Raw genomic sequence first — 13929 nt, forward strand, 5'->3', positions numbered from 1 at the left:
GCCAGCACATGAAAATGTGAGTGTGTGTGCGTGTGCTCACACATGCTCACACTCCAGAACATTCCAGCCACTTTTGACAAGGAGAAAAGGAGATTGTTTTATCATTGTTACTATGATTAAATGTGTAAAGAAACAGGCATGGTAGCCATCTGAGTTCTGGACAGACTTTATAAGGCTAAGTTCCTTTAGGAAGAAGTATGTGTTGTTTGTTGTTAAGTAGCAAACGGAGGTGTTTTGAGATGAGCGTGCTGCTGCGTGGCATGCTTGATGGCATAATGAAAAGATTCGGGAATTCTTGGCTGAGAGAATTTGATGAGGAGTGGAGGGGGGATGGGATTCCATTTTCCACCATTTTCTTGGCCTTGGTGCCATTATGTTGCCCATGAGTAGGAGTTATTGCAAGACGGGCACAGCAGGCACCAGCACATAGCCCCTGGTAACACTGCTTCTCAGAGAAAGAATCCGTGTTGCTAACAGACCAGCTTCCTCTGCTGAGACCTGACTGTAGCCTTTGTTTATAGTTAAGTCTGGTAAATAATTGTTCTATTTCATTAAATCTGCCTAAAACTTACTCTGTATTTTTTAGTATTGACATGTGAGGTATTGAAACTTGAGTAGTTGAAGTAATTATTAGTATAAGACATTATCTTTTAATATAGCTAAACATAGGGTTTTCTATGGTATGTAATGTCTTTACTTCTCTCTCTTTTTTTAGGCTAAATGCTCATTTTGAAGTAAATCCAGATTGTTCAGTCTCTCGGGCAGAAATGTATTCCGAGTATCTCTCAACTTGTAGTAAATTAGCTCGTGGTGGCATCCTCACATCGACTGGGTTTTACAAGTGTCTTAGGTAATGTGCATAGCTCTTCTAAATGTAAGTCATGTTGGTTGGAGAAAAGAGCACAAGGCTGCTGGCTTCCCATCTCTCCTACTTGACCATTCCCATGTGTTGGTATTAGTGCACTGCAGGCTTAGGTCAGAGGCGCTCTACAAGCCACTGTGTAGACGCATGATGAGGGTTATCAAAGAAATGAAAGTAAGATATCAAATTCTCCTTTTCCTCCTATCTTCTTTCGCATGTTGGAGTTGTTCTTTACAAGTCTTAAATACCAATACAAAATAAGTGTCTGGCCAAAGATAAGACTTTTTGATATTCTGCTAAATTCATAAATGCTTTTAAACTGGTTATGTACAGAATTCTTAAAACTAAATATTAGTAATAATTGGTTTTTTTTTGTTTGTTTATTTAATGTATATGCGTACACTGTAGCTGTCTTCAGACATCAGGAAAGGGCATCAGATCCCATTACAGATGGTTGTGAGCCACCATGTGGTTGCTGGGAATTGAACTCAGGACCTCTGGAAGAGCACTCGGTGCTCTTAACCTCTGAGGCATCTCTCCAGCCCAGATGATGTTTTTAAGTTGGAGAGTTAGTCTTGTACTTGGTGTTCACTTCTACAGATGGTGACACTGGGAAGCATAGTGTTCTGCGCCTAAGCAGCAAGAGCAGTGTTCTGAGCATTACTGCAGGGGCATTACTGCAGGGGCTGGTGTTCTTGTGCTGGTCTTCATAAGTGAGTGTGTGTTGTTTTACAGAACAGTTTTTCCAAATCACACAGTGAAGAGAGTGGAAGACTCCAGTAGCAGCGGGCAGGCACATATCCACGTCATAGGCGTGAGACGGAGGGCTCTGCCGCTGCCCATTCAGATGTACTACCAGCAGCAGCCGGTTTCGACTCCTGTTGTTCGCGTCGATGCTGTTGCTGACGTGTCTCCAACTCCTTCACCTGCAGGTATCAGTTTTAAATTTTAATATTTATTTATTTTACTCAGAGGCAAGTCTTGGCTGTACTACCCATGTTGGCTTCAAACTTGGGATCCTCCTGAAAGCTAGGAGCAGGTCACATACCTAAGGTTTTAAATGTCTTAAATACTGCTAGTGTGTCTTCTGTTGTGAGGTAATAACCTGGCTCTGCTCTCTGCAGGGTTTCTCATGGCTGTCTTCAGACTAGTGTGTGTCTTCTTTCGTGACCTGAATCTCCCCACACTCTCCCCTTGTAGTAAGTAAGACATCCAGGGTCTTGCATTCGTTTCACTTGGAACTCTCCTTTTTTGTATATTCAGGAATCCCTCACGGATCACAAGCTGTGGGAAATCATTTTCAGAGGACTCCTGTCACCAATCAATCTTCAAATTTGACTGCAACACAAATGTCTTTTCCAGTACAAGGCGTTCATACTGTGGCACAGACTGTTTCTAGAATTCCACCAAATCCTTCAGTTCATACCCACCAGCAACAAAATTCTCCAGTGACTGTCATTCAGAATAAAGCTCCAATTCCCTGTGAAGTCGTTAAGGCAACAGTAATCCAGAACTCTGTGCCCCAGACAGCAGTTCCTGTGAGTATCGCTGTTGGAGGACCTGCACAGAGCTCTTTAGCTCAGAATCACAGTGCAGGGCCACAGCCTGTTACAGTTGTAAATTCTCAGACATTGCTTCACCACCCCTCTGTGATGCCACAGCCATCTCCACTACACACAGTGGTGCCAGGACAGATCCCGTCAGGAACTCCTGTCACAGTAATCCAGCAGACTGTACCACAGAGTCATATATTTGGACGAGTACAGAACATACCAGCATGTACGTCTACAGTTTCACAGGGTCAGCAGTTAATCACCACATCACCACAGCCTATGCACACTTCATCTCAACAGACAGCAGCTGGTAGCCAGCCACAGGACACTGTCATCATAGCACCTCCACAGTACGTAACGACTTCTGCATCCAGTATCGTCTCAGCAACTTCAGTACAGAATTTCCAGGTAGCTACGGGACAGGTAGTTACCATAGCTGGTGTTCCAAGTCCACAACCCTCCAGGGTGGGATTCCAGAACATTGCACCCAAGCCGCTTCCTTCTCAGCAAGTTTCATCGACAGTGGTACAGCAGCCTATTCAACAACCACAGCAGCCAGCCCAGCAAAGCGTAGTGATCGTAAGCCAGCCAGCTCAGCAAGGCCAGACTTACGCACCAGCCATTCACCAAATTGTTCTTGCTAACCCGGCCGCTCTCCCAACTGGTCAGACAGTTCAGCTGACCGGACAACCAAACATAACTCCATCTTCTTCACCATCACCTGTCCCAGCTACTAGTAACCAAGTCCCTGCGGCCATGTCATCTTCTTCCACCCTTCAGTCACAGGGACCACCTCCTACTGTCAGTCAGATGCTGTCTGTGAAGAGGCAGCAGCAGCAGCAGCATTCACCAGCGGCGCCAGCACAGCAGGTCCAGGTCCAGGTGCAGCCGCCGCAAGTCCAGGTGCAAGTGCAGCCGCAGCAGGCGGGTGCAGGAGTTGGTCAGCCCGCTTCCAGCGAGTCTAGTCTGATAAAACAGCTGCTGCTCCCAAAGCGGGGCCCTTCCACCCCAGGGGGTAAGCTTATCCTCCCAGCCCCACAGATTCCTCCCCCTAATAATGCCAGAGCCCCCAGCCCCCAGGTGGTCTATCAGGTGGCCAATAGCCAAGCAGCTGGCTTTGGCGCGCAGGGGCAGACCCCTGCTCAGCAGCTGCTGGTTGGACAGCCAAATGTTCAGTTGGTCCAAAGTGCAATGCCACCCACAGGGGGAGTGCAAACCGTGCCCATTTCCAACTTACAAATACTGCCGGGTCCACTGATCTCAAACAGCCCAGCAACCATTTTCCAAGGGACTTCCGGCAACCAGGTAACTATAACAGTTGTGCCAAATACCAGTTTTGCAACTGCGACTGTGAGTCAGGGAAACGCAGCTCAGCTCATCGCTCCAGCCGGTATTAGCATGAGTGGGGCGCAGGCCGGAGCTGGACTTCAGGTGCAGACGCTTCCAGCCGGACAATCAGCGTGTACCGCCGCTGCCCCCCCATTCAAAGGCGATAAGATCATTTGCCAAAAGGAGGAGGAAGCAAAGGAAGCAACAGGTCTACATGTTCATGAGCGGAAAATCGAGGTCATGGAGAATCCTTCCTGCCGACGAGGAACCACAAACACCAGCAATGGGGACACGAGTGAGAGTGAGACCCAGGTGGGGAGCCTGTTAAACGGGAGAAAGTACAGTGACTCAAGTCTACCTCCTTCACACTCAGGGAAACTTCAGAGTGAGCCCAACCCGTGCTCACCACTCAGCAATGGGCCATCGTTGGAATTAGGTGAGAATGGAGCAGCTGGAAAACAGAACTCAGAACCCGTGGACATGCAGGATGTCAAAAGTGATCTGAAAAAAACCCTCGTTAATGGAATCTGTGATTTTGATAAAGGAGATGGTTCTCATTTAAGCAAAAACATTCCAAATCACAAAACTTGTAATCATGTAGGAAACGGTGAGGTATCTCCAGTGGAGCCACAGGGGACTTTGGGTGCCACCCAGCAAGAGACTGCCAAAGGCGACCAGCTAGAAAGAGTTCCCAATGGACCCGCGTTAACTCTGGGTGGGTCACCGGCCACCAGCAGTGTGCAAGAAGCTTCGAGTGTGGCGACACAGCCGTTCAGTGGTACTGACTTGCCTAACGGACCTCTAGCTTCAGGTTTGACTTCAGATGTGCCTCATCAGCGCCCAAGTGTGGTTGTCTCACCGCGTCCTACAGCCCCTGTCATACAGGGGCACCCGGTCATAGCAGCTCCCCACTCAGGATCTAGAGGGCCCGCCTCCGCTCTGTCATCTGACGCTCGGTCTACAAACGGCACAGCCGAGTGCAAAACTGTGAAGAGGCCAGCAGAGGATGGCGATAGGGAAGCAGCCCCAGGAATTCCAAATAAAGTAGGGGTCAGAATTGTCACAATCAGCGACCCCAACAATGCTGGCTGCAGTGCCACCATGGTGGCTGTCCCAGCAGGCGCCGACCCGAGCACTGTAGCTAAAGTAGCAATAGGAAGCGCAGCTCAGCAGAAGCCACCGCCGCCAGCCTACTCGCAGAGCGCGCTCCCACAGGTAAGTCGCCGCGGCGCCTCCAGCCGTGGAGGCTAAGCCAATCGCTTATGTCTCAATGTGAGCAGTCGTGGTGTCTGTCGGGCATGTGTGCTCAAGACTTCCCTGCTCCTTGTGTATGAGACATTTCTCAGCTCCAGCTTCAAGGTAAGGGCTCTTTGAGTTTTGTGTGCAGTTTGACCTCCCGTGGTGGATGTTGTTCCGGGCGGTAATGCCCAGTGACTGTTGATCTCCACACTTCCACGGTTTCACTTAAATGTTATAGTGACGGACACAAAGTAGACATTCAGTGAATTTTTAAATGTTTCCTGCATGTGAACTTAGCAATTCATCGGATTATGTATGTCTGATCGATTTTCCTCTCGGAGTCTGTTAGAAATCTAAATAAAATGATAGTGAACCAAACTCCATTCAAGAAGAACTCTACTATTACAGAGTTATTTCATTTCTCCTCATCTTGTCTTCCATTTGGGTGGCACCCATAGGATAGTGCAGTCGCTAGCCCAGAGAGCAGTGACGGCAGCTGGCGTTAGGACTGTAGACTAACGCACGCCTTTTCCCAGTGAGTCTCACCAATCCATCCTGTTAGCATGAGACTGTTTGTTAGCCTGTGCTGGAGGGGAGGACTCATGCTGACTAAGTAAATAACACATCTAGGGCCATCGCCCATGAGGTGGTGCCAAGACTGAAGCCTGGTTCACTCTGAAGGAAGCCAGCTCTCAATTTATAACTGACTTTTATATTACATTGTACTTATTTGAACTATCGTGTAGATTTTTAGGGCACAAATACAAAAGTTATACACAGGTGCCTCGGACCTTTAAAATCATAGATTTTGTTGCCAATCTGAAAAATTATGTACTAACCTGACACTAATTTTCTTTGAGAACACAGCTCATTTAAAAAAACAAACTATATTCTGAGCTGAGAGTATAACAGAGTTGTTGAATGGCTTGCCTTTCCTGTATAAAGCCCTGCTTCAATTCTCAGTGGCCCCCAGCTCCAAACTGCATCCTATGTCTCCACACTGGATGCTGGTTACCAGGAGGCAGGTGACATAAGCAGGAGGTCTGTGAAAATGGGAAAACCAAAAACAATCCTGCAAGGACAACTTTGCATGGTGGTTAACAGGGCACCTGCCACAGACAAGCAGTTGTAATGGCTCAGTTCTGCTTGAGCTCACAGAGAGGAGCAAGCACTTCAGGGGCTATAGATGCCTGGGACAGACTTACCAACAAAAGCCAGGGCTGAAGTCACTCTGGAGTTGTTGGACTAAGGTGTTAAGAGTCCGCTTGCTTCTAGGGAAGCCCTCCCTCCTGCCCAGGTCCTTTATCTCCGATTGCAGTTCTGGCTGCATTTAGGACCTTGGTTTAACGCCACTTTGTTCACTGGTTGAATGGTAGTCTTCAGGGTACAAGATAGTGTTTTTAATACTCCACAGGGTCCAAGATAGAGTGCTTTTAATACCATTTTTTAATTTTTTTCTTTGACTATTTTTACATGATATTTAATGGAAATAGTTTTTAAATGTGTACCTGCTTCAAGGGAAAGTTCTTTATTTATAGCTGCTCTTCTAAAATCTGTAATATTTGCAAGTTCCAAATGCACCTTATAGAGTATTATTTCCAGATGGCCTACCCTCTGCATTTCCATGAATTGAAGTCTGGTAGAAGCAAAACAAAAAGCCCACATTAACATATTTATAAGTAAAAATGACCTAAAGATTAGAAACTTAAAAATAAATATTGGTTTGGTTTTTTTTCAGCATCATGTAAAACATGTTGTATGTTGTTCTATATCTCTTAATCCTATGATCTGATAGCTTGTATTTTGTTTGTTTTGTTTTATTTTTTGAGACAGGGTCTCACTATGTAGCCCTGACTGGCCCAGAGCTCACTGTAGACCAGCTGGCTTTAAACCTGTAGGTAATCGCCCTCCTTCCTGCTGGGAAGCGTGTGCTACCGTGCCCAGCTTTCAGTAACTTGTCACGTTGTTTTCTACAACAGTAGTTTACTTCTTTTGTGCCTTTCCCATGTTTTGTGTCTCTCACTTGTTCTCACAGGACACATTTTTAATGTGGTAGAGAGCACTGTTTTTGTTTTTTTTACTTCTTTACCTGTTGGTCCATTTCTGGTTTGGTTTTGTTTTGTTTTGATTTCTGAGACGATATTCTACTGTATAACTTCAGCTGGCCTCAAACTCCAAACCCTGATGCCCAAGTTCCTGAGAGATGGGGTTTATAAATCTACCAGGCTCAATTTATGTTTCAGTGTCAGTCTTCCTCAAAGGTTTTTAATACTAGGGAGGGATTTAAGAATGTCATATCAAAGTATTATCAATGGTATCTACAATTGTTAACTATAATTGCTCTTTGAGCAGACAATAAAGAAAGCAAAATTATAGGTCAGTAAAGTGAAGGGTATTGTTTCTAGAAATAAAACTGCTAAATTCATGAACATTTTTGTTAATTTTATATTATGAAGCAAATCACAATGTTTTTTACATTCCTTGTGTTGTATTAATTTTGCTACTTTGTTGTTCAAGCTAAGCTTTTTCCACATTGATTTTAAAGGATAATTTGAAAAAAGTCCTTAGTTGTCTCAGTAATGAATGATGACACTAGTCCTCCAGAGCTGACCACGCAAAATATCTACTTCTTGTCTCTGTGTCTGAGGACTGGCTGTGCCTAGTCTCTCGTTTACTGGAAATGAGAGGAAAATAGTTTTACATTCTTGTGCAAAAGTTCTTTTGGTATTAATATTACTATTATCTATGTTATGAGTGCGGGAGAATGCGTGTCTATGTACCGTGATCCTGTCTGCTGCCCTGGGAAGCCATAAGAGGGCACTAGATCTCCTAGAACTGGAGTTACAATGGTTGTGAGCTTCCTTGTGGGTGCTAGAGATTGAACCCCAATCTTCTGGAAGTCCATCTCTCCACCCCCTGAGACCTAATTCTTAGAACATTAATTTTCTTAGTATTTAAAAATATATATGTATATTTCTGCAAAGACAGAGCCAGCCACCTTCAGATATTAGTCATGTTTTGCTACTTTGGATTCCTCTGTTCCCATCTACTTGTCCCTCCCTTCAAAACAAACATTTCATTCACTACATTTCAGTGTTATTTCTTTTAAATGGATACGTGGAACTGTAATAGAAAATCAGACTGGACAGAGTACAGTGATCTCTGCATGCTCCCTCAAGCCCGTTTACAGTCCAGGCTCCCCAGTGTTCTTTTAGAGAGAGAGTGTGTTTTGCCTATTTATTTGAATTAGGATCCTAAAATGACCACATTGCATTTGATTAATATGTTTTTATTCATTCTTAATTCACAGCTTAGACTAACTTCAGACGTCCTTTCCATCCTTGTTAACACTTGGGATTAAAGTGTCACATGATGCGTTGTTCCTCAGTTCTTAGTGACCCAGTAAGACTTTTCAGAATCATCAAAAAGATAAAAGTCTTGACATTTGTGACAGTCAAACAAGCCTTTGTACACACACTGGACAGTCAGTGAAACTCGCAATTTAAATTCAGTGTCCAAACCAAGAAAACTCGTTAACCTCATGGGGTGCTCCCTTTAAGTAAATTTTAGTAATTGTAATTCTCACTCTTGGGAGTTATACTGGGCGAGGTTCTCTTACTTTCTCAATTATTGAATTCACAACTTCCTATTCAGAGCTCCTGTTTTAAGGACGTGATCTGACTGTGTTATTAACCCGTGGAGAGACATGTACAGGTTCATCTCACCTCGGAACTCAAAACCTATGTTTTTCTTTGGGACTTCTCTATTATAATGGTAATAGTAACATTCATAATGGAATGAGACTCCAGGCGCAGGTGCTTTGTATATGTCTCATCTGATCAGTCAGTCAGACTGTATTTCCTGTATTGACAAAAGGAGGAAACCAAGGAGCATGGAAAGTAAAGGGGCTGCCCAGGTCACACAGCCTGTTGGAAAGGGGCTCATTGAAGGCGAGGACTGGCAAGGTGGCCATAAAACCATTTCTGAAACCCATGGTGGAGAAAGGGAGCTGACTCCCCAAAGTTGTCCTCTACCTTGCACTCACACACGCACACAATTGGCAAACTCTTGTTCAAAAAGCAACTGAAGAGCTGTGCCCTGTCCTGAGGTGTTGAATGGAAAGTCGCCAGGTCCCCGATAGGGCTCACGCTCATGTTTCAGAGCGTCTTAGCTGCATTCCAGAGTAGGCTCCCCTGAGCTTAGAACACAGCATTTCTGCTTGTTTCCTTTTTTTTTTTTTTTTTTTTTTTCTCTTTCTTATCTTTAAGGGCAAGTTTTCCTGTAGTCCATACTGGCCTCAACTCAGAGTTGAAGATTACCTTGACTTTCTGCTCAGCTGCATCCACTCCCAAGTGCTGGGCTTAAAGGCATGAGTCCTAATGGCAGAGAACTTGCTAGCCTGGGAAAGAACTGGGTTAGAGCCCCAGCCTCCAGGGTACCACACTCCCACCCCTGGCTTCCAGTGTGAAGTCAGCTCAGGACTTCTTTCTGTTTTTTAATTTTCGTTTGTGCCATTATATAGCCTCCTGTGTTTTTGGGTTGACTTAGAAAAAGAATTTTGGTTTTAACCTTAGGGACCCAGCACTTTTAGTACTTTGCTGATGTCACCAAGAAGTAAACAAATGCATCATCTTACCAAAGTTTAAACAATTCTTGGCTTCTGTAAGAAATTTAACATGTTTTCTTTACAGGTATTTCAAGAAAATGTATGACCTAAAAATGTTCAGGATACCCTGTTATTAGTGTTTTTAAAGTAAAGCATATGGTATAGACCATGACAAAGGTTCTGTTTACAAGTCTGTATGTGTACTTTATGCCGCTGCTACCATCACAGCTGCAACTATAAACGGAGCATCCTCGAAGAGGACTTTACTCCCAGTCGTTGACTGTCTCTGTGTTCTCCTTGCATGGTGGTGGTCATCATTACTAACTCTGGCCTGAGGTTGCGGTCATTTGTGTCACAGATGAAGTGTGACTGAAAAGAGTTAATCAAAGCAGTAATCTGTAGCTGATGTGTTCTTGAAGGGGCAAGTAAATCACGTGGCTTTGTTTTCACTTCAAACTATAATTGAGTTGCTTCTTACTGAAATTCTTCATTTGAATAAGAATAATATAGTCCGTTGTCCATGCCTGCCAGTTCCGTGTCCCTTTATTTATAACTTGAATTAAAAATAGCAGAGAAAAGCTTGTTCTTTACTGAACATGAGTTGGGCAGCAGCTACTTGTGTTTACATGCATTTGCATTGTTTGTGTTATTACATGTAATCTAGAAATGACCGTACACAGGAAGACATGTGCACTTACATGAGTAATTTGCCATTTCTATAAATAAATGCACACAGAACTTGAGATCCATGGGGAGGCTGGAGCCAAGTCCACACAGATGTCAAGAGATAGCGCAATGAAAAATAGTGCTTCTGTGATTACATGTTTTAAAGGGGACACACTTATTAACTTTTTTTTTTATAAAAATCGTCTTTTTAAATGTAATCATTGACTTAAAATTACAAACTGTAAAAGTTGTATGTTGGAGATGTGTGCCTGCCTGTCGTTAATGACCTTATAGCGTATAGAATGCTGTTTTCCCGTGTCATGTCACAACCTCTATTTGTGCTTTTCCACAGAACACTCCTATGCCACCTTCACCAGCTGTTCAGGTGCAGGGCCAGCCTAGCAGTTCTCAGCCTTCTCCAGTCAGTGCGTCCAGTCAGCATGCAGATCCAGTGAGAAAACCTGGGCAGAACTTCATGTGTCTGTGGCAGTCTTGTAAAAAGTAAATGGCTGTTTTATTTGTTATACAAAAATGTACTTTGTTTTAGAGTGCTTTCACATTTAAATTTCTGTTGTATATAGTTTATAACATTTCATTTTCTGAAACCAGTAAGTTTTAATGAAAAGTCTTACGTTAAGAGTTATACTTAATGGAACAAGAGGCATGCTTCAGCGAAAAGGTCTGTATCAGGGGTCAGAAGGACTCTACTGCTTACCGCTAGTAAGACATTTTATTCAATTAAGAGCCTGGTACAACTTAGTCCCAGCACTCAGGAAACAGAAACAGGCCATCTCTGCATTTGATGCCACCTGGTCTACATAGCAAGTTCCAGGCCCACCACGGCTGCATAATGAAACCCTGGCTCTTAAAGGAAGGGGGCGTTATAGAGTGAAGTGTGTAGTCATTCCTCTCAGCACTCAGGGCTGAGGCAGGAGAGTTGCCAAGGGTTTGAGACCAGCCTGTGCTACAGTGGGAGGTGTATCTCAAAGAAAAGAAAACTAAATTTGATTGTGTACTTTTTAAGGTTAAGATAGTGACGGCTGTAACATTTCTGGAAAAGCAATTATTTTATCACTAATACTACTTAGAAGTAATATTTAGAAAGTGGATTTTTGTCTTTAATTTTGAAAACTGTTCTTGAAGTCATGCCATTCAATCATTTAGTAAGTAATATAAATAGTGAACAGAACTGAGCTTACTGTGTGCGCGCACGTGCATGTGTGGTGTGTGCATGTGTGGTGTATGCGTGACGCATGGGTGTGAACTGGGAACTTGCCGTATCGGTTAGGCTAACTGGCCAGAGAGCTTGTCGAGACCCGCCTGTCCTCTGAGTGGCGCCAGCCCCCTCCTGGCTCTTCTGTGTGTCAGGTCCACCTCCTTGCGTTGGTGCAGCAAGCACTGAGTGCAGCAAGCGGCTTCCCCAGCACTAACTCACGTGGTTCCTCTCGTGAGCTGTGTGTGAAGCACAGGGCTTTGCGTTTGCTGAGCCGGTGCTGAGCTGCTGCTGTGACGCTGGGCAAACGTAGATGTCTCCTCCTTCAGCCGAGCTGCGCCAGAGCCCTTGGCCTTCACTCACCGGAGAACGCCAAGCCTTGGGCTCTGGTTTTAATAGGAAAGTAGTTTTCATTTCTCAGAGAAAAGAGATTCCATTTTCATATCAAAATAATTATATTAGTTCTTTTTATTTTATTAGAGATAATTGTATGTGCTAATTTCATATCCAGGGTTTGGTATGATCGGGAGCCTTCTTCATACCCTGGGGATTCTTAATAGCGTGCAAAGCCAGTGCTTATCAGACTTAATCTCAGCGTGGTACATGCGTCTTGACCAGTGGCTTTGGTTTCTGTTTTTGTTCTTGTTCTTTTCAACGAGAAAAAAATGAATAAAATACAGATTCATCCTTGTTAGTAAGGGTGAGTACTGTTTGTACTCCTGTGAGTCTGTAGCACTCGTGTGTGTACTTGATCATAACGTAAAATCCCAGAGAAACTTTTTAGAGTGGTTATTTATTTTATTTATTGAAAGTGACCATCTTTCTTTGTTTCTTTTGACCGAGAGAGAGATTGGACTAAGGGCCTGGTACATGCTAAACAAGGCCTCTGCCTCTGGGCTCTAAGACCAGATCCACCCCCTCCCTCTCTTCCTTTCTTCCTTCTTTCTTGCTTCTCTCTCTCTCTCTCTCTCTCTCTCTCTCTCTCACACACACACACACACACACACACAGTTATTGTTATTACTTTAGTTTGCATTGTAAGTTAATTTGACATTTTGTTTTCTAGTGTCTGTATTGATTTGTTGTCAGTGTCTATTGACAGAGTACGTAGTCTATTAAAACTGTTGACTTTTTTTTTTTTTTTTTTTTTTTTTTTTTTTTCCGGAGCTGGGGACCGAACCCAGGGCCTTTCGCTTGCTAGGCAAGCGCTCTACCACTGAGCTAAATCCCCAACCCCTAACTGTTGACTTTTTAAGAATTTAAGAGTAAGATTGGGGATTTAACAAAGTATGTTAGGCCTTGGTCTCAGTCTTTAATTTGGGGGGGGGGTTGGGGGATAAAAGAAGTTTAAAAGTAACTCCTTTTGATGAAGTTCTTAGAGTGTGTCAACCACAATGACAGAAGATTCTGGAGGATTTAATGAGCCTGTATATGAACCACTTCCCATCTAGTTAATATGGTCCATGTTACGTAGTTTAAATATATGGCGTTTATTCTGATTGAGACATATTCAAAAATTCTTCTTAACGTTTGTCATTTTTTTCAGGCGGTCTCTGCTCTTTGGCCAGTCTGTGAGTCTCCATTTTAATCCCCACCTATTCCAAGTACAAGCTTCAATGATGAGGGTTTAGACACTCCCTAGTCTGTGGGTGTACCAAGAAGACATTGAGAAATCAGTTAAATACTATGTCCAATATTAATAGTCTCTGCCCTAGAGCCTGAGACCTGCCCAACCACAGGCTCTTAGCCAACAATGACACCGGTGTAGGTCTCATCTTGGAACAGGACTTAAATTCAAGCAGAAAGGGGTCGGCTATAACTGTGACACCCATGGCACCAATGCTCATAGAGGTGTTTTTTTCTTAAATGTTAGATAGAAAGGTAGAATCTCCTAGTGAAACTGCTTATCTTGTCCTGATTGTTTCTGCTTTGCTGATTATCAACTCAGATTCTTTAGTAATTTTGAGGCCTATTCAGGTCAGGTATTTCTCCTCCAGTGAATTATGGTGGTTGTCTTTCAATGATAACTATTTGTCAGTCTGTGAACATGGAAATAGAATACCCTCTGTTACACTCCTTAATTTATTACGTGTGTGTGTGTGTGTGTGTGTGTGTGTGTGTGTGTGTGTTACACATATGCTAGAAAGCAAGTACAGAGACAAGAAGGCAACTTGCAAGAGCCAGTTCTCTCTGTCACATGGGTTTGGGGCATTGAACTCAGGACCTCAGGCTTGGCGGCAACAGCACTTACTCACCCACGGAACCATCTTGCTGGCCCTTCTTTATAGTGTCATATTAGTGGTTTATATCTTCTTTTTTGTTACTTTGTTTGGTTTAAGTTTCTGTATTCTGTTGATCGTTCAATAGGCATAAACTGAAAATGCGGAACAAGCCCTTGAACTTGGCGTTCTTTCCTGGGACTTCCTTTGTTCCATTTCATTTCTTTCTGCTGTGATTTTTT

At 43.7% G+C, this 13929-nt stretch overlaps 1 protein-coding gene across 1 annotated transcript in view; it reads left to right on the top strand.

Moving 5' to 3' along the window:
• Positions 1 to 13929, top strand: part of Arid2 (AT-rich interaction domain 2) — a 120040-nt gene that overhangs the window by 81565 nt on the left and 24546 nt on the right. Inside the window, exons 13-16 of the mRNA XM_032885512.1 lie at positions 716 to 850; positions 1598 to 1794; positions 2126 to 4959; positions 10608 to 10756. Of these exons, the coding sequence (XP_032741403.1) occupies positions 716 to 850; positions 1598 to 1794; positions 2126 to 4959; positions 10608 to 10756 (3315 nt within the window). The remainder of the gene's footprint in view (positions 1 to 715; positions 851 to 1597; positions 1795 to 2125; positions 4960 to 10607; positions 10757 to 13929) is intronic.

The sequence above is a fragment of the Rattus rattus genome, chromosome 1, assembly GCF_011064425.1.
Source record: "Rattus rattus isolate New Zealand chromosome 1, Rrattus_CSIRO_v1, whole genome shotgun sequence".
NCBI lineage: Eukaryota > Metazoa > Chordata > Mammalia > Rodentia > Muridae > Rattus > Rattus rattus.